Here is a 24,421-nt window from a genome sequence, read left to right on the forward strand (position 1 = left end):
GGACCTTCGTATTATAGGTTCATGGTCCCCAGTTCACCTCTGTCCTACAATGTCAATGGTAAGGATGTCGAAAGAAAGATTTGTAAAGAGAAATGACTAAATTCCAAAGGAATTAATTTCCAAGGCATGGAAATAATAATGCGATAATTATGAGTAATTGATTAATTGAGAATTTATTAATTATTTAACTATATAGTTTTTATTTTGAAAAACTATGGGTTAAAATTAATATTGATCTTGTTTGAATCAACATAAAGACAGAGAATAATAAGCACCTATTTTGCACATGGCTAGGTACTTGGTGAGGTCGAGTCTAATACCTCCTAAGTGGTTGATGGGATCTATCTTTCCAAGCACTTTGTTTTTTATTCTCTCCGATATGCTTTGACAATTCTAGCTGACAATGGTAGTAGTTGCGTCATATAAGTACCATCTCTGGAGTCAGCTAGGCGACCTCTTTAGCTCTTTACGGGGGCCAATTGAGATGACTTCTTTGGTTCCTAAGTGACTCAGATAAAGCGAGTCTTATTAGAGGTTATCCTTCACAAATCCCACTAGCTTCTCCTTGTAGCCTTCTTGTAGACCTCTTCCAATGTTCAACTTGATTAGCGACTCATCTATCGCAACAATCTCTTCTGCGTGGAACCTTCAGAAGTATTTTGTAAAAGGGTGATTGGAGTAAGGTTCGCTTTCCTCAACATGCAAGTTCTTATGACCCTTGTAACGACCCGAATTTGCTAATCAGGCTTAGGGCCTTGATTAGTGTGCCTGGAGGACAATAAGTGATTTAATATGCTTATATGTGGATTTATGTGAATATATGATTATGATGCATGTTTAATTGAGTTAGATATGCATGTGGGCCTCGTCTGGATATTAGGGGCATAAGTGTGATAAATGAGATAAATGTTGTATATATGTGATATGTCTGTACAGCACGATCCGAGACAGTCCTGGGGAGTGGTTAGCCAGAGTGTCACAACGGGGTAGAGATTCGGACTCGGGGCGAGTCGAGGGGTAATTTGGGTATTAGATGAGTTATGGGGTTATCGCGACATGAAAATAAATATTTGGAGATATATTTGAGGATAGAATGTCTAGGCGAGAATATTTGGGAAATTTACCATTTTGCCCTCGGGGATGTTTTGGTACCTCGAGCCTTAAGGTAACCCTTTAGACTTAAGTCAAATAAAACAAAAAGGGAGAATTGTTTAGAAACTTGAGGAAACCGACCCATATTTCCCTTGAACTAAAGATAGCTCTTGCATCTCTCTCTCTTTCACTCTCTAACGCAAAAATCAAAGGGAACTCAAAGGAATTGGCTAGGAATTAAAGGGATTTCAGCTGGGATACTCTAGGAACTTGAAGCTTGAAGATTGAGGCATAGGGGGAACTGGTTCAGAAGCTTAATTCAGTAAGAGGTAAGTTCTAATTATTAAGATTTGGTCTTGAATTTCTGCTGGTTTTGAGGATTGCATGTTGGTCAAGTTTTGTCTACTTTTGGGTGCCTTAGTTGAGTTTTGGAGTAGGATTCAATGGGGTTTTAGTGTTGTTGTTGAGCTGGAATGATGGTGTTAATTATCTAGGATTGTTAGTCTGGTTTTGGTGAGGATTGGCTTGAAGAAAAGATAGAAAACTGATGAGGAATTGTGGGTTCGAAGGTGAGAGCCCCGGCCCTAGGAAGGGTGCGGCGCGGCCCGTGTGCGCGCGTGGCCATGGGAGGCCAAGAGGCTCATGCGTGCCGCGGCCCGTGTAGGGGTCAGTGAGGTGCTAGCCTCTATTTCGAGGCTAGCCGCGGCTCTTGTGGGTGGGGCTGCAGCCCTTAGTGCCAGTTTGAGTTATTAGGGTATTTTCGGTTTGGGAACTCAAGGGGTAAGGCTCAGGGTGGATTTTATCACCCGGATTGGTAGAATTCAAGGACCCGGAGGTTAGGGTTATGGCTCGAAGTTATTTATTGGATTAGAATTTGATGGATGGGCGTTGTTAATGTGTTGTGACTAGGGTTTCGGCGAGGCTCATGTTAGAGGACTGTGCTCGGGGCATCGGTGCTCAGAAAGCTCGGAACTCAGGTAAGAAAACCCTTGTTCCTGTAGAGCTTGTGTGCAGGGCTGAGCCCAATGTGTGTGAATGGAATTGATATGCAGAGCCGAGCCCAATATGTTAGAACTGCAGGGCCTAGCCCTTTAACTGAATATGCTAGAATTCTATACTTGCTTGTTATGCTATGTGTCTTATGTATGTGAATGGACGGCTAGAGCCAGGAACAGTGTAGACCGAGAACGGCATTGGGCACATTGAGTGCAAGGCCGAGAATGGCAAGGGGCCGAGGGCAGCATTGAGCACATGGATGGCGAGTTGCCAGGGCGTGTCCCTAAAAGGATACTTGGGATATCCTCACGGCATGGTCTGCGAATCCAAGGCTTGGTAAACGCCTAGGACGGCTAGGCCGTATGTGTTTAGCCATTGGTGGCCTGTTTATATGCTTGTTATATGTGTTGCATATGTTATCTGTTTGTGGGTTTTCTTGCTGGGCGTCAGCTCACAGATGCTCTGGGGTGCAGGTAAGGGTAAAGAGAAGATCAACCAACCATGAGTATAGTAAGCGTGAGGCAGCGTGTACATGTTTGGCCAGCCTGGCAGCCACAGCCAGAGAATTTTGGGAGATGTTTGTGATGAATTTAGATTTTTTCGTTTAGCCGACTTAATACAGTTTTTATATTGTAAATATTTCTAAACTGTATTTTGGGATGCCAAGTGTAAAACTGTTATGATTTACTATGAAAGATTACTATCTCTAATGTTTTTCCTTTGTTTACGGCTTAATTACACTGTTTGACCTAAAAACCTCGATTAGCGAGTTAAAAGCACGTTTTTAAACTCACCTAGTAACGGCTCTAAGGAAGTAGGGCGTTACAACTTAGTATCAGAGCCAGGTTATTGGTTCTGGAGATTGATCGAACATGTACACATGCAGTCAGTGATAGGCTTAACTCAGGATTGGTTGGTAAGATTGGCTGATATGTCTGAAAATGTGTTTGCATACCCTGTTTGCCTGCCTATTTTGTAAAGAGCATGATGAATGAATTAACATATGCATGATGCTAGGGCACAGCCCGTTGTGTGTTATATGCTATATGAGTTATTATGTGTGGATTGCTGATGTGCCAGGGAGGTGGTTTTGGATGTTGTTATCATGCCTAATGAGCGGCGTCATTGGTTGCAGGCATATTTTTTGAGATGCCTCGGCAATCAGCTAGACTCTGCGGCAGTAGGGCCGAGGATGACAACAGGATGACTCTGCGGCAGGGTCAGGACCCTCCACATGCCCCATAGAACTGGCAACAGATACTGGCCGAAATGGAGGTTAGACTGCAGAGAACAGAGGAAGAGCTCCGTCAGTGAGGCAACAGGCCCCGCCTCAAGTTACTGGGCTGCCAATGCAGCAGGTTGCAGCGCCGGTTCCAGTTCAGTCTGCTTTGGAGAATAAGTGGGAACCTTTGTATGAGAGGTTCAGGAAGCAACAACCTCCTACCTTTTTGGGTGGATCAAACCCACTACTGGCAGAGCAGTGGATGAACATGATTTCCTTGATCTTAGACTTTATGAGGGTCGAAGGAAGTGAAAGGGTTGCTTGTGCGAGCTATATGCTTAGGGATGATGCTTGCATCTGGTGGGATGTGGTGAGTCAGCGGAGGAATGTTGCAGTTATGACATGGGAGGAATTTAAGAGTTTCTTTAATGAGAAATACTACAGTGTGGCAGTGCGAGCTGCGAAGGTTGATGAGTTTATCAACCTGACTCAAAATCGATCGACAGTAACAGAGTATGCAATAAAGTTTGATAGATTGGCGAAGTTTGCGCCAGATCTAGTGCCGACGGATGCGGCCAGGAGGGATAGGTTCGTGCGGGGGTTGAATGTCATGATCGCCCGCGATGTGAATATCACCTTGGATCCAGCGACTACTACTTATGGCCAAGCGGTGGATAAGGCCCTTACTGCAGAGAGGGCTGAGGATCAGATATGGAAGGACAGCGCTGTTAGGCGAGTTTCCAGGAGGGCGGTGCCTCCTTTTGTTGGGTCTAGTCGGGGCAGTGGCCCCAGTGAGCAGAAAAGAAGGGTTCCAGATTCATTTACTCCTCCTAGTTCTGATATGAGAGTGCGAGGTGCTTCTACTGGCCGCCAGGGTGGCAGTGATAATTGGAGGAGTTTTCCTATGTGTCCACGGTGCAGGCGTCGACACCAGGGTGAGTGCAGGATCAGGGCCTGCTTTGTTTGTGGGAGTGCCAGCCATCTGAAGAGGGATTGCCCTTAAGTTAAGTAGGAGGAGCAGAAGCAGAGTGGCAGTCTTGCTCTTGCCAGGGTATACACTTTGATACAGACTGAGGCGGAGGCTAGCCCCTCAGTGGTGACAGGTCAGATCTCTAGTGCTGGTTCTTTGTATACTGCATTGTTTGATTTAGGGGCTACCCATTCATTTGTATCTGCTAGGGTGATAGATCAGCTTTGTAGACCTAGTGGTGTGTATGCTAGGGGATTTCAGACTTTGTTGCCAACAAGAGAATTGGTAGTCTCTAGGAAGTGGATTAGGGCATTGCCAGTGGAGGTAGATGGTAGGGAATTGTTTGTTGATTTGATTGAGCTAGAGATGGATGATTTTGACATGATCTTGGGAATGGATTGGCTATCCAAGTATGGGGCAACGATTGACTGCAGGCGCAGAATGGTGACTTTTGAACCAGAAGGGGAGGTACCCCTTGTGTTTGTGGGGTCAGTTAGTGGACCGCGTGTACCAATGATTTCAGCCCTAAGGGCTAGGGACCTGATGCAGGAAGGTTGCATAGGATTCTTGGCAAGCGTTGTGGATACTTCTAGGGTGATGCCGGTTGGACCGGATGAGACAAGGGTGGTGTGTGAGTTTCTGGATTTGTTTCCAGCTGATTTCCCAGGGTTGCCGCCTCAGAGGGAGATTGACTTTGTTATAGAGTTGGTACCAGGAGTGGAGCCAGTATCTAGGACACCTTATAGAATGGCTCTGGCGGAATTAAAGGAGTTGAAGATTTAGTTGCAGGAGTTACTTAATTTGGGGTTCATCAGATCGAGTTTCTCGCCATGGGGTGCTCCAGTGTTGTTCGTTAAGAAGAAGGATGGGTCCCTTAGGATGTGTATTGATTACAGGGAGCTGAATAAGTTAACCATTAAGAACAAGTATCCACTGCCTAGGATCGATGATTTGTTTGATCAGCTACAGGGAAGAACAGTGTTTTCCAAGATAGATCTCTGATCGGGTTACCATCAGTTAAGGATTAAAGAGGAGGACATACCAAAGACCGCTTTCCGAATGAGGTATGGACACTATGAATTCCTGGTTATGTCCTTTGGATTAACCAATGCCCCAGCAGCTTTTATGGACATGATTAATAGGGTTTTGAAGGATTATCTGGACAAGTTTGTGATCGTATTCATTGACGACATCTTAGTGTACTCTCGGTCAGAGATGGAGCACGAGAAACATCTGCAGTTGGTATTACAGCGGTTGAGGGAGCATAAGTTATATGCTAAGTTTAGTAAGTGTGAGTTTTGGTTGCCACAAGTTACATTTCTGGGCCATATCGTTAGTAAGGAGGGGATTCTGGTTGACCCAAGTAAGATAGAGGCGGTCAGAGATTGGCCTAGACCGAGCAATGTTCTTTAAGTGATAAGTTTCTTGGGTCTAGCTGGGTATTATCAGCGATTTGTTGAGGGGTTCTCCAGAATAACTACGCCATTGACAGAGTTGACAACGAAGAAGACCAGGTATGTCTGGACGGACAGATGTGAGAACAGTTTTAAGGAACTGAAGTGACGATTGATTACTGCGCCAGTACTTAGCTTGCCGACAGAGAATGAAAAGTTTGTGGTCTACTGTGATGCATCCAGGCAGGGTTTGGGTGCGTATTGGTGCAAGTTGGCAAGGTGATCGCCTATGCATCGAGACAATTGAAGGAATATGAGCAGAGATATCCTACGCATGACTTGGAGTTGGCAGCAGTGGTGTTTGCACTTAAGATTTGGAGGCATTATCTTTATGGTGAGAAGTGCGAGATATACACCGACCATAAGAGCCTAAAGTATTTCTTTACCCATAAGGACTTGAATATGCGCCAGAGGCGGTGGCTGGAGTTGGTTAAGGATTATGATTGTGATATCCTTTACCATCCTAAGAAGGCTAATGTAGTGGCTGATGCATTGAGTAAAAAGGGTTCAGGGTAGTTGTTTAGCTCGAGGCAGATATCTGATAAGTTAGCTGAGGAGATGACCAGAGCAGGTATAGAGTTGGTGGTTGGTCAGTTGGCCAACATCACTCTTTAGTCTACACTCCTTGAGAGAATCAAGGAAGCACAGGGGAAGGATTCTCAGTTGCGAGGCCATAGGGAGAATTCCTTAGTCGGAGCGACAAAGGACTTCTCCATCTCAGAGATGGGATTACTGAAGTATAAGGGCTAGATCTGTGTTCCGATGGATTCTGATATCCGGCGAGAAATCTTGGATGAATCGCATACCACTCCCTATTCCTTGCACCCGGGTACAACGAAGATGTACCAGGACTTGAGAACTCTGTATTGGTGGTCGGGCATGAAGAGGGATATGGTGGATTATGTGGCTAAGTGCTTAACTTGTCAGCAGGTTAAAGCTAAGCACCAGAGGCCAGCGGGGTTATTGCAGCCTTTGGGGATCCCAGAGTGGAAGTGGGAAGATGTTACTATGGATTTTGTAGTTGGTTTACCGAGAACTGTGGGACAGCATGACTCAGTGTGGGTGATTGTGGATAGGTATACCAAGTCCGCCCACTTTTTGCCTGTTAAGACAACTTATACTGTGGAGCAGTACGCGGAATTGTATGTGAAGGAGATTGTTCGACTTCATGGGGCTCTAAGTTCTGGGAGAGTCTGCAGAAGGCTATGGGGACGCAGTTACGGTTTAGTACCGCTTATCATCCTCAGACGGATGGGCAGTCTGAGAGGACGATTCAGATATTGGAGGATCTGCTGCGAGCCTGTGTGCTTGACTTTGGGGGATCGTAGATTAAGTATCTCCCTTTGATCGAATTCTCGTACAACAATAGTTATCAGGCGACCATTGGTGTGGCTCCGTACGAGATGCTTTATGGAAGGAAGTGTAGATCACCTATTCATTGGGATGAGACAGGTGAGAGGAAGTATTTGGGTCTAGAGATGGTTCAGAGGACCAACGAGGCAGTTGAGAAAATTAGAGCGCGTATGCTCGCCTCCCAGAGTCGACAGAAAAGTTACTCAGACCTGAGACGCAGGAGCGTGGAGTTTCAGGTTGGTGATCATGTGTTCCTTAGGGTTTCACCCATGAGGGGTGTGAAACGATTTGGTGTTCAGGGTAAGCTGGGCCCCAGGTATGTTGGCCCCTTCGAGATTCTAGAACGAGTTGGAGAGGTAGCTTACAGATTAGCGATGCCTCCAGTTTTATCAAGGGTTCATGATGTATTCCATGTATCCATGCTCCGGAAGTATATGTCAGATTCAACGCATGTTTTAAGTTTTGACAATTTGGAACTTGATCAGGATTTATCCTATGAGGAGAAGCTAGTTCAAATTCTTAACCGAAAAGATAAGGTCTTGAGGAAAAAGACCATCGCCTTGGTGAAAGTGCTGTGGAGAAACAGCAAGGTTGAGGAGGCGACGTGGGAACTTGAGTCAGAGATGAGGGAGCGGTACCCCAAGTTGTTCAGGTAATTTTGAGGACGAAATTTCTGTAAGGAGGGGATAGTTGTAACAACCCGAATTTGCTAATCAGGCTTAGGGCCTTGATTAGTGTGCCTGGAGGACAATAAGTGATTTAATATGCTTATATGTGGATTTATGTGAATATATGATTATGATGCATGTTTAATTGAGTTAGATATGCATGTGGGCCCCGTCTGGATATTAGGGGCATAAGTGTGATAAATGAGATAAATGTTGTATATATGTGATATGTCTGTACAGCACGATCCGAGACAGTCCTGGGGAGTGGTTAGCCAGAGTGTCACAACGGGGTAGAGATTCGGACTCGGGGCGAGTCGAGGGGTAATTTGGGTATTAGATGAGTTATGGGGTTATCGCGACATGAAAATAAATATTTGGAGATATATTTGAGGATAGAATGTCTAGGCAGGAATATTTGGGAAATTTACCATTTTGCCCTCGGGGACGTTTTGGTACCCCGAGCCTTGAGGTAACCCTTCAGACTTAAGTCAAATAAAACAAAAAGGGAGAATTGTTTAGAAACTTGAGGAAACCGACCCATATTTTCCTTGAACTGAAGATAGCTCTTGCATCTCTCTCTCTTTCACTCTCTAACGCAAAACTCAAAGGGAACTCAAAGGAATTGGCTAGGAATTAAAGGGATTTCAGCTGGGATACTCTAGGAACTTGAAGCTTGAAGATTGAGGCATAGGGGGAACTAGTTCAGAAGCTTAATTCAGTAAGAGGTAAGTTCTAATTATTAAGATTTGGTCTTGAATTTCTGCTGGTTTTGAGGATTGCATGTTGGTCAAGTTTGGTCTACTTTTGGGTGCCTTAGTTGAGTTCTGGAGTAGGATTCAATGGGGTTTTAGTGCTGCTGTTGAGCTGGAATGATGGTGTTAATTATCTAGGATTGTTAGTCTGGTTTTGGTGAGGATTGGCTTGAAGAAAAGATAGAAAACTGATGAGGAATTCTGGGTTCAGAGGTGAGAGTCGCGGCCCTAGGAGGGGTGTGCCGCGGCCTGTGTGCGCACGCGGCCATATGAGGCTGAGAAGCTCATGTACACCGCGGTGCCTGGTGGGTGTGCTGCGGCCCATGTGGGGGTCAATGAGGTGCTAGCCTCTGTTTCGAGGCTAGCCGTGACTCTTGTGGGAGGGGTCGCGGCCCTTAGTGCCAGTTTGAGTTTTTAGGGTATTTTAGGTTTGGGAACTCAAGGGGTAAGGCTCGGGGTGGATTTTATCACTCGGATTGGTAGAATTCAAGGACCCGGAGGTTAGGGTTATGGCTCAAAGTTATTTATTGGATTAGAATTTGATGGATGGATGTTGTTAATGTGTTGTGACTAGGGTTTCGGTGAGGCTCACGTTAGAGGACTGTGCTCGAGGCATCGGTGCTCAGAAAGCTCGGAACTCAGGTAAGAAAACCCTTGTTCCCATAGAGCTTGTGTGTAGGGCTGAGCCCAATGTGTGTGAATGGAATTGGTATGCAGGGCCGAGCCCAATATGTTAGAACTGTGGGGCGTAGCCCTTTAATTTAATATGCTAGAATTCTATACTTTCTTGTTATGCTATGTTTCTTATGATGTGAATGGACGGCTATAACCTGGAACGGTGTAGACCGAGAACGGCGAAGGGCCAGGAACGGCGTTGGGCACGTTGAGTGCAAGGCTAAGGGCAGCGTTGAGCACGTGGAGTGCAAGTTGCCAGGGCGAGTCCCTAGAAGGCTACCTGGGATATCCTCACGGCGTGGTCCGCGAACCCAGGGCTTGGTAAACGCCTAAGACGGCTAAGCCGTATGTGTTTAGCCATTGGTGGCCTGCTTATATGCTTGTTATATGTGTTGCATATGTTATCTGTTTGTGGGTTTTCATGCTTGGCTTCGGCTCACTGATGCTCTGTGGTGCAGGTAAGGGTAAAGAGAAGATCAACCAACCATGAGTACGGCAAGCGTGAGGCGGCGTGTACATGTTTGGCCAGCCTGGCAGCCACAGCCAGAGAATTTTGGGAGATGTTTGTGATGAATTTAGATTTTGTCGTTAAGCCGACTTAATACAGTTTTTATATTGAAAATATTTCTAAACTGTATTTTTGGATCCCAAGTGTAAAACTTTTATGATTTACTATGAAAGATTACTATCTCTAATGTTTTTCCTTTGTTTACGGCTTAATTACACTGTTTGACCTAAAAACCTCGATTAGCGAGTTAAAAGCACGTTTTTAAACTCACCTAGTAATGACTCTAAGGAAGTAGGGCGTTACATTCCTCTTCCACACATATATACTTTTGGGCTCTTTCAAAGAAGTCGTCTAAATTTGTAACCTTCGTCTTGAGCATGTTATCCCATAACTTTCTTTTTGCACGAACCCCGGCTGTGATTGCCAACTTGAGCTTCACTTTAGTCATACTTCCCAGCTTAGTTTCTTCCATATTGAATCTATGGATATAACTCTTTAGGCTTTCACTCTCGCCTTGTTTTATATTAGCAATACTCGTGCTCGACATTGCATAGCATAATCACAGATTGCGTGGTGCTACTGAAGAAATTCGCTAGAGAACTGCTGCCCTGACTTGATTGTTCCTGGCCTTAACCTCTTGAACCACTTGTATGCAACTCCTATTAGTGTAATGATGAGGCAGTGGCACCTTGCCCTGTTGTTGACCCCTCTTAACTTCATCATGTCGTTGAAGGCGTCTAAGGGATACTTTAGATCCATAGTGCCCTCATACGGAAAAATGTGATGCCCTTTGAAATTGGTGGAGTTGTTCAACCTGGATCTCCCTTGCAAAGGGAGACTCATGGTCGAAATCTTCGTCATCTCTGTGCCCCCTAGATGAACTGATAATCTTGCTTCGAAGGCTTTGCATTTTGGTGTCAAATTCTCTTATCTTTTTGTTTAAGGGGTCTCATGGGTTCTTAGGGTGAACCCTTTCTTTGATTGTGTTCATCAGGGGAGCTACATGGGATGTGGTTTTTACCTCAGACCTTCTCTGGTTAAGTTTATCCCTCAGTTGAGTGAGGTTCTTTTCAAGGCTGTCTTTGGTTTGCACCTCCCATAGGTGGGGTACGCGCTAGGTTGCGTCGCTGGTGTAGAATCTTCCTTACGTCCTAGACGAGGGGTACGACTAGTAGAGAAATGTGTTTTTTCACCATCCACGAGTATGGTGGTTTCTCCTTGTACATGTTCCCTCTCTTTCTGCTTAGGGAGGGGAGCATTAGAGTTTTCGTATAACAGGCCATTGAGTACCTCTTCCATGTTCTTTGCGGTGGCCTGTAACCTTTGGTTTTTGAAGTGCAGGTCACATATTTCACCTTCGTAACGACGAGACTGGGAACTTGAACTCACTGAGTGTACTTGTGGGCTTTTAACATGTCTCTGTTTGGAGGGACCTAGGTCTTGATGGTTCAGACTTGTGGACAGCGGTGGTCGTGGCAGAGGGTGATTTGTATAGCCCTTCATTGGAGTGGTGGCATGTGCTATAGGGTTTGGTGTAGGATGAATGGCAGGAGATGATACTTCTTCCTCTTCGCCATTATCTCTTGGCAGATCCGTCGTACCTCCATTTGTCGGTGGGGGAGGAACCCTCATGGACGCCCTTAGCTGGGTTCCGTATAGGTGAACCTTCACTTCTTGGTTTTCTTACTGAAATTAATGGAGGAACTCCTGTTTGTTAGTTGTTCTTCCCACAGACGTCGCCAAACTATTGACGGTGAGAACTCGTCTACGATATAGGATTGGAAAACTCAAAGGATATTGTAAAGACTATGTAGAAAGAAAATAGAAAGAACTTGAAGAAGACAAGTGCAGAACCACAATGGAATAAAAACTCATATATTGCTTAATAGTCTCAGTATCCAATGAATTTTCCAACCCCTTAGCCTGAGGGGTGAGGATCTATTTATAGGGTAGCTCTAATGGCTCCTGATACATGGTGGTTCCTGGAGACAAAATAGTACATGGGTACATTGCTGAGGTAGTGGAGCAGGGGGTTATGGTACAAAGGGTTGTGGTGGTCGGCCCTGGTACATGTCAGAGGTGTGCATGTAATGCACCACTCTTTGTACTAATTCGTACCACCACTACTTAACTAATACAAATGTCATGGTCACGCCTCTGACCTCCTCTGTTTCGTAGGTACCTGACCTAACGTACTCCATATCCAAGCTTACACCTTGCACATACCTGATCGAAGTTACCTTGTACATACTTTTGGCCTCCTTAGAGAGTAAGGCATGGCCTCGTCAACGAAGTATGTTTCTAAAGGGGTCCTTCCGAGGTGGCCTACATGGGCGAGACGTGAGGGTTTTTCCATTATCTCATCCACATGGGCAAGACGTGAAGGGTCTTGCATGGTCTCATGAGGACATGGTTGCATGTGAGGCACAGATCTCACGGGAAGGCAATGCTCCTAGGTTTCCCTATATGGGAGTGCATCTAAGCCTGCGAGATGGTTGTGTGCCTAGGCTTCACGAGACAACTATCTGCCTTGTCCTCATGAGACGGGAGGTGTTCCTGGACCTCGCGAGATGGCCGTCGCGAGGGGAGGCCTAGTGAGGGTCTCGCATAGTGAGACTGACACTTCTTGGTTTCGTGAGGTGGCGTAGATGCACGGGAGTACTTGCAACATAGGGTCACGACTGCATGAGACGTGGGCCTCGCGAGGCACCCTCCATGGCATGAGGTGCCCTCTTGGCGTGAGGCACTCTTCTGGCATGAGACAATGAAGCGCCCTCCTTGCGCGAGGCAGCGAGGCATCCTCCTGGCGCAAGGTTCTTCTTTGGTGCAAGACGCCTCTTTGACGCGAGGCCACAACCCCTGCGAGGGGCCACCTTCTTTGGTTATACTTTTCCTTGATGCGAGTTGGCTTGTCCACGGAGCATGATACTTGGAGTACGGTGTCTGGTGACCTCGCGCGCGTTGCGCTTGGTGCTAGATTGTGCTCTTTTGTTTCCTATGCTTATCTGATGCCTTGGGGGATATTTAATGAAGGTCCTTTAAGAGTGGGAATTTTTCGGCGTCCACATGTTGCTTGTTGGGTCAATTCTTTCATGTTCACAAACCCTTACTTATTTCAACACGAGATCATATATTTTTCCTTGTGGTTTTTTGGCATCCACATAGGGTTACAATGCATTCCTCATTGATTGCATTAAATTTAATTAAGGTCACAAAGATTTCATCATCAAATAAAATGACCAAATTAAATTCATTTTGGAGTGCAATGTTCTCAACATCAATTATCTTAATCATAATCTTATTTTGGTTTATTTTACAATTACCATATCTCACATGATGATCAATAATTTTACAAAGAAAATAGTTATAAAAATAGCCCTTGATTTTTTCATTAACTTTTACCATTGTACTCTTAAAATATAAACAATAAACTCACAAAAATATGGAAGCAAACCCATTTTATTTAGATTCTTGAAATCTACACATTTAGAAATAAGGATTTTGATGATACCATTTGCCTTAAGTGTGCAATCCCATAGATTATTCTCATCATTTGTTAATGAAGACTTTGAATCAATAATCACATTCATGTAGAGCATATCCAAGTAGAATTTTCTTTGGTCTCCCATGGTTATGTGTTTAATACAAAAAAATTCTTGAAATAAAGATTTGAAGGATGTAGAAGATGAAAAAATTTCTCTCATTGTTTATTTTGGTAAACACAAAAAGAAAGCAATTAGAAATATAGATTTTGATTGTTGGGAATTTATGACTTACACTTTCTAAATCAACAATGAACAATGAGAATAAAATCAACAATATAAACCCTAGAGACTAATCAAGAATCACATGCATAGTATGAATGCAAATCTTGATAATTAAAGAACCATATTCAAAGTACGAATGTAAATCTTAATAATCAAATAACCATATTCAAAGTATGAATGAAAATCTTGAAAATCAAAGAACAAGTGATTAAATGATTATAAGATGAATTTAGGAACATTTAATCATCAATAATAACAATAAACACATTTAAAGAAGTAAATCACAGTAAAATAACATTATTACATAGTTAGGGTATAGAGAGATACAACCTTCGTTTTAGCCAAGGCTTGCCACAATAAGTATATTACTGCCCAAATTCTCTATTCCAAGTCATCCCTTAGTTGCTTGAAGCTTCACCAATGTAGAATGAGAAGTGGGATTGAAGTCAAGCAACACTTGATGAGTTTCTTGGAGAAAGGGTTTGATGAATTTCTTGGAGAAAATAAATGTTCTTTGAGAGCTAGAGAGAGAGAGAGAGAGAGAGAGAGTTGTAATGTGTGATCAAGGCTTTACAACTCTAATAAGCATTATTTATAGTGTAGGCACCATCATTAAGTTTAGCCAATAAGATTAGAGCTTTGAACACATCATTTGGACCAAAACCCACGTAATCGTACAGACACGTTAGGCGATGCGTTGCCTCCTTGCAGGTGAAACATCGCCTGTAGTGCCTCGTCACGTACTTATTACTTTAGGTAATACATCGCCTACTAGGAGGTGATGCAACGCCATATAAGCAAGTGTAACTTCTCAAAAGTGACCTTAAACACCTCCAAATGCTCCCAAAAATTTTGGGTATGTTTAGATACCTCGTTGTATCACTTTAGACCTATAAAAGTAAATTATAGATGCCTACTATAAAAACTCATAATTTCACTTCAACTTAAGTGAAATCATTAGATGTTTTGCACCACATTACGCAAACAACTTAATTATTATATTTAACCAATCTCAACAGATAACTCATCTAACCAAAATACTTGTACCTGTAATCATTATCATAAACATAATAAACGCACATAACTTCACATAGAAAACTAGCTAACTTTCTTACCTCGAGTCCTAGCAAATAACAGAGCGGGACTGCTTCTCAATAAATTCCTAAAATTAAAGTCATAATATTTACTTTAATTCACATAACTCATTAACATTAGAAAACAAATACAAATGCATAAAACTACAAACTTAGGTCTCCATAAACACTATCATACTCTTACTTGAACTCCAAGTTACCTCGCATGGGACATCCACACATCTAGGGAATTATTCTTTCCTAGGCAGAATACCCCTAATAGATTCCCACTTTTTTTTATTCTAATCATGATCTATCAACTTAACATGATTCTATCATCGATAAAATTACTTAGGGTATTAGAAAAAAAAATCCAAAAGCTAGCTTTGACATTGACTGAACCCTAGTTCTCATTTCCCAATTATTTTCAAATAATGAGTCAAGATTCTTCACTTACCTCTTTGTGATGTAGCTGAAACCTTAAGTGTATCGCCTTCCTTGATGAGCTCTAAGCCCTTCCAACAACCACCATATTCAACCTTAGTTAGATATTTACATAGAAATAACTTAATCCATCAAAAGCTATAAATTCACAAAACTTACCTTGCCTTATAATGTCGAATAGCCTAAGTTTATCTATAATTTTTGCTGTATTCAAACCCCTAAATCTTCGCTCCCTCCTCCTCCTCCTTCTTCTTCTTCTTCTTCTTCTCGCCAACCTCTCTCTCACTCTCTTTCTCTCTCTATGCCGTGAGCCCTAAAGAGGCTCCAAACTCTTGCTCAACTCTTTATATAGGTGTGGGGGTGTAAGACAAGGAAAAAGAAATTTCCTTTAACTCCTCCTTTTAATGGTTTCCCGAAATTAGTTTTCCTAAAAATATAATTTTTTCCCTTTTCCCTTCTCTCTCCATCTACACACCACCTCCCCTCTCTTCCATCCCTATTTATTTCATAATTATTTTGTAATTTTTCCAACTCAAACCTTTCAAAAATTCTAGAGAAAGTCTATTTCTTTTATTTTCATTATTCTTATTTTATAAAAATAAAATGGGAAAATCTTCTAAAAATGAAAATATTTCCCCCCCTTCTTTCCATTCTCTTCCAAACGCCACACGTTACATACCCATCTTATCCTCATTCTTTTTATTTCCTAGTTTATCATTAAACCCATCCAAATGAAATCCTATAAAATATTATTGGAATATTCTATAAATTCAATTAAGAAATTCCTCTAAAATTATGTCCAAATACATATATTATTTCTAATAATGGAAAACATTCCATTTCGTTTTCTTGCTATTCACAAGCCACCCTCTAAACAATACCATATTCGGCCATCACACAAAAAGAAACAAAACAACAAAAATAACAAAACATCTCTATAATTAGAAAAATACCCCACAATTAGTATTGTTCTAATTATACAATAAAATAATAGAAAATGATAATAAATAAAACTCAATGAAAATAATGATATCAACAGATATTACAACTTTATAAAGATCTTTGAAATATTTTAATTAAATGAGTTTAGTTTCTAACTTTGGACTTTCATAAGTTGTTTTTAACAATATTTATTAACTAGAATATACTCTTCGTGGGGCCTAGTGAGTTAATTAGTTTAAAAATTAGGTCATTACAACTAGCGAGCATATTCGTGTGTTCTTTAAGTTTTGTCTTATTTAATGGTCGATTTTTTTAGAAATAGTTACATATTTTTTCATGCAAAATATTATTTTTGAATTAATTTTCACTATATTTATTAAGAAGAATTTTTCTAGAGCTATATAATGTCTATGTCAAACTTTGTTATAAGATGATTGTTAGCACATAATTACTTAGGCAAATTAATTGCTATGTTAAAGTATTTATTATTTTCGTGTGTTACAATATTTGAGAAAATAACTTAATTTTTCATTCTTAGAATCGGTTAAATGATTATTTTTAGAAGATATTGTAGAATGAATAGATGTTTGCTTTCGAGATAACTCTTTTTCTATAGAAAAATCTTATTAGAGAGATTATACAAACATGTGTAAATATATATATATATATATTTCATCAATGAAGAACACAAAAAAAACATTTCTATCATATAATCATTTATGCTGGCTCTTGATGAATTTTGTAAAACCTGAGGACTTTTCAAGTTGAAAAGTCAAAAAGAAAAAAATTAAATATAAGTGGTGGGACCCACTTATTTTTTTTATATTCAGATTTTTTTTTTCCTTTTTCTTTTCCCTCCCCGACCCTTCTTCTTCTTCTTCTTCTTTTATTTCTTCTTCTTCTTCTTCTTCTTATTTTTCTTTTATTTCCTTGTTTTGCTCTCTGCAACAACCCACGGCAAGGACTAGTTCAGCCACCCATCAGACCACCATTTTAGCCATGCGCCATGTCTGCACCATTACTGGTTGGCAACGAACTCATCCCTAAAGTTTGGTGTCCATCAGAGTGGACACGCGCCTAGAAGAAAACTTCGAAGTTTCGCCGTGAAATTTTGAACGTGTTTTCTAGCTAGCTCCGGCCACTACTCAGCGAATGGTCAGTACTATTGGAACCAGCATGAAGAGAGGAACGTCACCCAGTAAGTCATTCTAATAAATTTTCCATTATTCTTTGGCAAGATTTTGGGTATCTCCGCCCCTTTGGGAGCGTTTTCCGGTGATACCGACCGTTCTTTGAGCTAAGGAGTTGTATAATTGTGATGTACTCATCGAGGGGTCATTTTGATATATTCCATGCATATATTCATCGATATTTCTGATACACCACTCACTGGCGCCACCAACCATTACTGTGCACTGCTTGGGTAAGGTTGCAGAACTTGAAATTTTAAATATGGTCATATTATATGTTGTTGGACACGATTTTGAATAAGGAATGCAATGATGATAATAATTTTCTCATTTGGTGCACGTACGAAATCGGACTAAGTATAATATGGGTCATATTATATGAATATTAAAATTGGACTAAATCACTCTAGGATCATCGTTAAGCTTAGGAGGGTCGCTTTTGTGCTTGGATTGAAAATTCTAAGGAGGTAGGGACTCAACTTGACTATTAGACTTATTTTACTTGTATTGAATTGTATTAAACATATTCCAATTTTGATGTTTATAAAATGTTTGAAAAATTGAAAACTTAATGTGCATGTTTTCTATCATGTTCTAAGGGTATTGAGTACCAAATATATTTTTGTTCACTTATTTATGTAGGTTGTGATTTTTTGGTTTTATTCAAATGTAGTTGTTTTGCTGCCCAATTTTCTAAAATATAAAGAGAATATGTTTCTTTGTTTTCATGTTTACCTGCATTTGGTTATACCGATGAGAGCCATAGTGATCATGATTTATGCATGTTGTTGTTTCACGACCTAGTCTCTGTGTCATCATAAGTAGATCAGGTGTCCCCACACCTGTAGATGTAAAGACCTAGCATTTGTATACAAGAAGTGTACTTGTAGCTATTCTCTTATGATTATTTGTGGTTTCTCTCTATTTTGGTTTATACATGAAGATGTATGTTTTGTTTTCCAAGCTAACCATGCCGGGGTTGTATTAAACTTTTGGGTCATATGTTATTAGTTGCTTTCCTACTAGGCTTAATAAGCTCACCCCTATATCTCTCCCATTCCAGGAGCCTAATGACGCGAATATGGATAAGGTGAATTATTGATGGAGCCAATGTGTTTAGCCTAGTTCTATTTAGTGCCATTGTCTTGTCTTTTGAACATTATATATGTATTTGATTTGGAACTAATGATCAATATATTTGAATTAGCTATGTAATTGTTAGGAATGAGGAATGGTGGATGCTAAGTATTATTTTGGGTGTTTATGACTTATTAAATTTAACTATTTGGTGACTACATAACTGTGGGAATATTATTATTCTATGTATAATGATAAATGATCATGCTTTTATCACTAATATTTTTATATATAATTATAGGTGTTATTCTATTATTTTGACTTATAATTATAGTATTATTTAATATAAACTGAAGGATTTTTTCAAAGACTATTTTCCAACAAGGGTCAAAGCTTGACCTTTGACCATCCAAGTTATGGATATTACAAATCTGCCACAGCCTAGGGCTCGAGTCGTGATGGAAAAATTTTATCAGAGCACCGGGTTTAAATACTGTGGAGTGTGTCACCAAATAGATTAAATTTATTTTAAAATAAAGTATTTTGATCTATAAAGGCGTATGTATATAGATAGCATCCATTCCTCACTAACTAGTTAGCTTTTCATTTATTGACCTAAGAAAAGGACTCCAAAAGGAATGAAAACAAGGAGAAGGCTTGTTGTTGATGTCCCTAAGGCTGGGGTTCTCTCTTCGCCAGTTGCATTCCCTATGAACGCCATTCTTGAGGCTTTAAGAGGCATTCCTACCCAACAGATGGATCCAACTGCCCGACTGAGCCATCCCTTCCAGATCTTCCACTGGATTCAAATGCCTGAGTCTAATGGTGGCTGAAAGATGGTCGAGGTAGATAAAGAAGAGTTTAAACATTATGGGAACACCTGAAGAGTATCATGTTAATTTTAACGCGTCCAAGTTGGAAGGAGCGCATCGGATTGGTAGGAAGCCTTAGTAGAATGAGAGGAACTAATGAGATGAATTGAGGAAATTTTGAGAAGGGTTTTCAAAGAACAAAATTTTAACCCATCTCATAGGAGGACTTGATTGGATCATTTGATTGCTTGAGATCAATGATAGGTTGATGAGATCACAAAATGACTAGATGATGATGGATGTGAGTGAATGAATTCTACATAGAGTTTGTAGAGTTGACCTTCTATGTTTATGTTGGTATTGTTGATCAGTCTCTTTTGATTGAAAAGTTCATGACTCGATTGAGGACTACAACACTTGATGAAACCATTAACCTTTACAGAAATGAACGAGTGTGTGATGTTAGCCTTGTGAACTAAAGTTAATTATAAGGAAAACAGTTGGAAAAAGAAATCTGACAAAGAATAAGGAAAAGCCTTTGGTCAAGCCTATGCTCTTGGTGGTGGTGATGTGCAAGGAGGAACATGCCAAGGAGTTGTGCATGGTATGGTGCTTATCTCACACTCTTAGGCTCATGTATAATTTGATACTGGTGCATCACATTCTTGTATATCATTAATGTTTTCTACCATGTTGGGTTTGAGTTGGGAAACTTTTAGTCCTGCGTTGTAGTTGAGTGTACCTATGGGAGGGCACGGTGAAGTATCTACCATCTGTAAATCGGTTTGTATTGTATTTGAAGGGCATAAGTTATTAGGAAACCAGATGGTGTTACCTATGGGACAATTTGATGTGATTCTTAGCATGTATTGGTTGTCTAAGTACCAAATCCTTGTTGATTGTTCACGTAAAAGGGCCACTCTTTTAACTCCAAGTGGAAATTTCATTGTATGTCGAGCCAACATGAATGCAGTGTAGGTGGGGAAAGAAACTTAGAGTATTATGGAAGTATGTGTACAATTGAGGATAATTCTAGGTCTCTAGACAAGTTTCCTCTAATATTAGTGGTTAGTGTCTTTCCAAATGTGTTTCCTGAGGATTTTCCAGGACTACCACCTGAGAGAGAGATCGAGTTTTATATTGATTTGATTTCCAAGACTCAATCAGTTTCTATTGCACCTTATCGCATGGCACTTGCAGAGTTGGCTAACTTGAAAAATAAATTGGGTGAACTAATGGATAAATGTACATCAGGAACAGTACTTCCCCATGGGGAGCTCCATTTTTGTTTGCCAAGAAAGTTGATGGATCCTTGTGACTGTGCGTAGATTATCAAAAATTGAATTAGATGACAAATAAGAACAAGTATCATTTGCCAAGGATAGATGAGTTGTTTGATTGGCTCAGAGATTCAAAGTATTTTTCCAAGATTGATTTGAGGTTAGGCTATCATTAATTGAGGATTAAGGAAGAGGATATTCCTAAAACTGCTTTCAGAACACGTTATGGACACTTGAGTTTTTAGTGATGCCATTTGGATTGATGAATGCACATGCAGTATTTATGGACCTTATGAATAGAATCTTTAGATCATAATTGGATAAGTTTGTGGTTGTTTTTATTGATGACATTTGGGTGTATTCCAAGACACCTAAGGACCATGCAGAACATTTAACAATTGTGTTGCAAACTTTGAGAGACAATCAATTATATGCTAATAAAGAGAAATGTGATTTTTGGATGACCAAGGTCAAAATCTTAGGGCATGTAATATCTCAAGAAGGCATTACTATGAATCCTACAAAGATAAATTCTATCTTGTAGTGGGAAAGACCAAAAAGTGTTACTAGGGTTCGAAGTTTCTTGGGTTAGCAAGTTACTATCGTCGCTTTGTGGAGAATTTTTCTCAAATTTCTAGGCCTTTGACAAAGCTAACAAGAAGGGATTCAAAGTTCGTGTGGGATGATAGTTGCGAAGAAGCTTTCAGAGAACTTAAGCAAAGATTGACTATGGTGACTGTTCTCAGTATGCCTAATAGTGATGAACCATATGTGGTATTCACTGATGCTTCTGGTACTGGTTTAGGAGGAGTTCTCAAGCAAATTGTCAAGGTTGTTTCCTATGCTTCATGCCAATTGAAGCCACATGAGAAGAACTACCCTACACAAGACTTGGAACTTGCAGCAGTGATTTTTGCCTTGAAAATTTTGAGATGTTACTTATATGGGGCAAAGATTGAATTATATTATGATCATAAGAGTTTAAAGTATCTCTTTACTCAAATAGACTTGAATTTGAGGCAAAGAAGATGGGTCGAGTACATGGAAGATTATGATTTCACTTTGCAATATCATCTTGGAAAAACAAATGTGGTCACTGATGCATTAAGTAGAAAACCTCATGGCACTTTAGCTTGTTTGGCTCTTGAGGATTGGAAAAGAACAATCATGGTGGGTGATTGTGAATTAGAGTACTATGAAGAAAAAGAGATTTTTTGTGTTTCAAACGTAGTGGTTACACCAGTGCTACTTCAGCAAGTTAAGCAATGTCAGTGGAAAGATGAGAAATTGAGACTTATCTGGAATCAATCCGAAACGATGAGCAGTAAGATGTATGGACAGTAAATTTTGAAGGATTCTTATACCCTAAGGAAATATTGGTCGTTGCAAATACCCTTGATCTTAGAGTCTGTTATGATCGAGGCTCATAGGTCTAAATTTGTTGTACATCCTGGAAACACAAAGATGTACCAAGACTTGAAAAGTCAATACTGGTGGGAAGGTATGAAGAGAGGTGTGGCTAACTTTGTAGCTAAGTGTATGGTTTGCTAGTAGGTTAAAGCTGAGCACCAGAGACCTTCAAGGTTGTTTCAACATTTACCTATACCAGAATGGAAGTGGGATAAGATCATGATGGACATTGTGACAAGATTACCATTAACACCATCAAAGCATGACATTGTTCAGGAGATTGTCGATCGTTTGACCAAATCTGCTCATTTCATTCCAATTAGGAAGGATTATAAGGTTTCTAGACTAGCTCAACTTTATGTGGGTAATATACTTCAACTGCATGGGTTGCCTCCCAGCATTGTTTTTGATAGAGATCCTCGAATTACATCAAGGTTTTGGCGAGCATAGCAAAAAAAAAAAAAAGCTTTAGGAATTGAACTTAACTTGAGCACCACCACCCTTAGACAGATGGACAGTCTGAGAGGACTATCCAAACTTTGGGGGACATGCTTCATTCTTATATTTTGGATTTTTGGGGGTAGCTAGGGAGAACACTTATCATTGGTGGAATTCACTTATAATAATAGCCACCAGGCCAGTATAGGCATGGCTCCTTATGAGGCCTTATATGAGAGACCATGCAGATCACCTTTGTGTTGGGAAAAACCAGATTAGCATGTCACAATTGGACCTCAAATTATCGCTAGTACCACTGAGAAGATCAAAGACATACAAGAGAGACTTAAGGTTGTTCAAAGTCGTCAGAAGAGTTATGCCGATCTCCACCGACGAGAAGTTGAGTTTGAAGTTGGTGACTATGTCTTCTTGAAAGTTACTTCCATGCATGGTGTGATGAGAATTCGAGTGAAGGGTAAGCTAGCCCCGAGGTATATTGTACCTTTCGAGGTTATCGAGAGGGTTGGGAAGGTCGCTTATCGATTGAACTTACCAGCGCGGTTGGGTTATGTTCACAATGTGTTCCATGAGTCGATGTTGATGAAGTATACTCCAGATCCATCGCACATCATTGAGTATGAGGCTATCCCTTTTCAAGAGAACGTGTCATATGAAGAACAATCTATCTGAATTCTAGTGAGAGAGTTAAAGGTGCTAAGGAACAGAGAAATTCTAGTAGTCAAGGTCTTATGGCGGAATCATAAAGAAGACGAGGCTACTTGGGAGTTAGAGTCGGAGATGTATGAGAAGTATCCTTATTTGTTTAATTTTCAACTTGAGGTTGTACTTTGAAAATTTCGGGATGAAATTTCTTTAAGGAGGGAGGAATGTAAAGCCTAAGGACTTTTAAGGTTGAAAAGTCAAAAAGAAAAAAAATTAAATTATATATATAAGTGGTGGGACCCACTTTTTTTTTTTTTTTTATATTCAGATTTTTTTCCTTTTTCTTCTCCCTCCCTAGCCCTTCTTCTTTCTTCTTCTTCTTTTTCTTTTATTTCCTTGCTTTTCTCTCTGCAACAACCCACGGTAAGGACCAGTTCAGCCACCCATCAGACTGCCATTTTAGCCACGCGCCATGTCTGCACCATTAGTGCTTGGTAACGAACGCATCCCTAAAGGTTGGTGACCATCAGAGTGGAGACGCGCCTAGAAGAAAACTTCGAAGTTTCACTATGAAACTTTGAATGCTTTTTCCAGCTAGCTCCGGCCACCACTCAGCGAATGGTCGGTACCGTTGGAACCAGCATGAAGAGAGGAATGTCGCCCACTTAGTCATTCCAGTCAACTTTCCATTCTTCTCTGGTGAGATTTCAGGTATCTCTGCCTCTTTGGGAGCATTTTCCGGAGATAGCGAAGGTTGTTTGGGATAATGAGTTGTATAATTGTGATGTACACATCGAGGGGGTCATTTTGATATATGCCATGCATATATTCATTGACAATTCCGGTACACCGCTCATTGCAGCCACCAACTGCTACTGTGCACCACTTGGGTGAGGTTCCAGAACTTAAAATTTTAAATATGGTCATATTATATGTCGCTGGACACGATTTTGAATAAGGAATGTAATGATGATAATCGTTTGCTCATTTGGTGCACGTAGGAAAAATGTGATATTAAAATTGGACTAAATCACTCTAGGATCATCGTTTAGCTTAAGAGTGTCACTTTGGGCTCAGATTAACTAAATTCTAAGGAGGAAGGGACTTAACTTGACTATTGAACTTATTTTACTTGTATTGAATTGTATTAAACATATTCAAATTTTGATATTTATAAAATGTTTGAAAAATTGAAAACTTAATTTGCATGTATTCTTTTATGTTCTAAGGGAACTGAGTGCTAAATATATATTTTTCACTTATTTATGTAGGTTATGATTTTTAGGTTTTATTCAATTGCAGTTGTGATGCTGCCCAATTTTCTAAAATATAAAGGGAATATGTTTCTCTCTTTTCATGTTTACCTGCATTTGGTTATATCGATGAGAGACATAGTGATAATGATTTGTGCATGTTTTTGTTTCACGACCTAGTCTCTGTGTCATCATAGGTAGATTAGGTGTCTACTCACCTGTAGGTGTAAAGACCTAGCATATGTATACAGGAAGTGTTCTGAGCCTCCCCTTGTGGTGGTTATGAGGTCCAGCTACCCGGTTTAGGATGTGGGTTTTTCTTGTTAATAATATAAGTTTTCTTATCATGTAAGGGTAGTTTAGTCTTTTAGCCTCTCATTAT

General features: G+C 40.5%; 1 protein-coding gene across 1 annotated transcript; it reads left to right on the top strand.

Annotated features, from left to right (window-relative positions):
- The first annotated feature begins 21,688 nt into the window (after positions 1-21,688).
- On the top strand, positions 21,689-22,813 carry LOC133785346 (uncharacterized). The gene is made up of 3 exons (XM_062224595.1): positions 21,689-21,776; positions 21,885-22,119; positions 22,435-22,813. The coding sequence occupies exons 1-3, from the start codon at positions 21,689-21,691 to the stop codon at positions 22,811-22,813; spliced, it is 702 nt and encodes a 233-aa protein (XP_062080579.1).
- The last annotated feature ends 1,608 nt before the right edge of the window (positions 22,814-24,421 follow it).

This window comes from Humulus lupulus, chromosome 6 (genome assembly GCF_963169125.1).
Source record: "Humulus lupulus chromosome 6, drHumLupu1.1, whole genome shotgun sequence".
Classification (NCBI taxonomy): domain Eukaryota; kingdom Viridiplantae; phylum Streptophyta; class Magnoliopsida; order Rosales; family Cannabaceae; genus Humulus; species Humulus lupulus.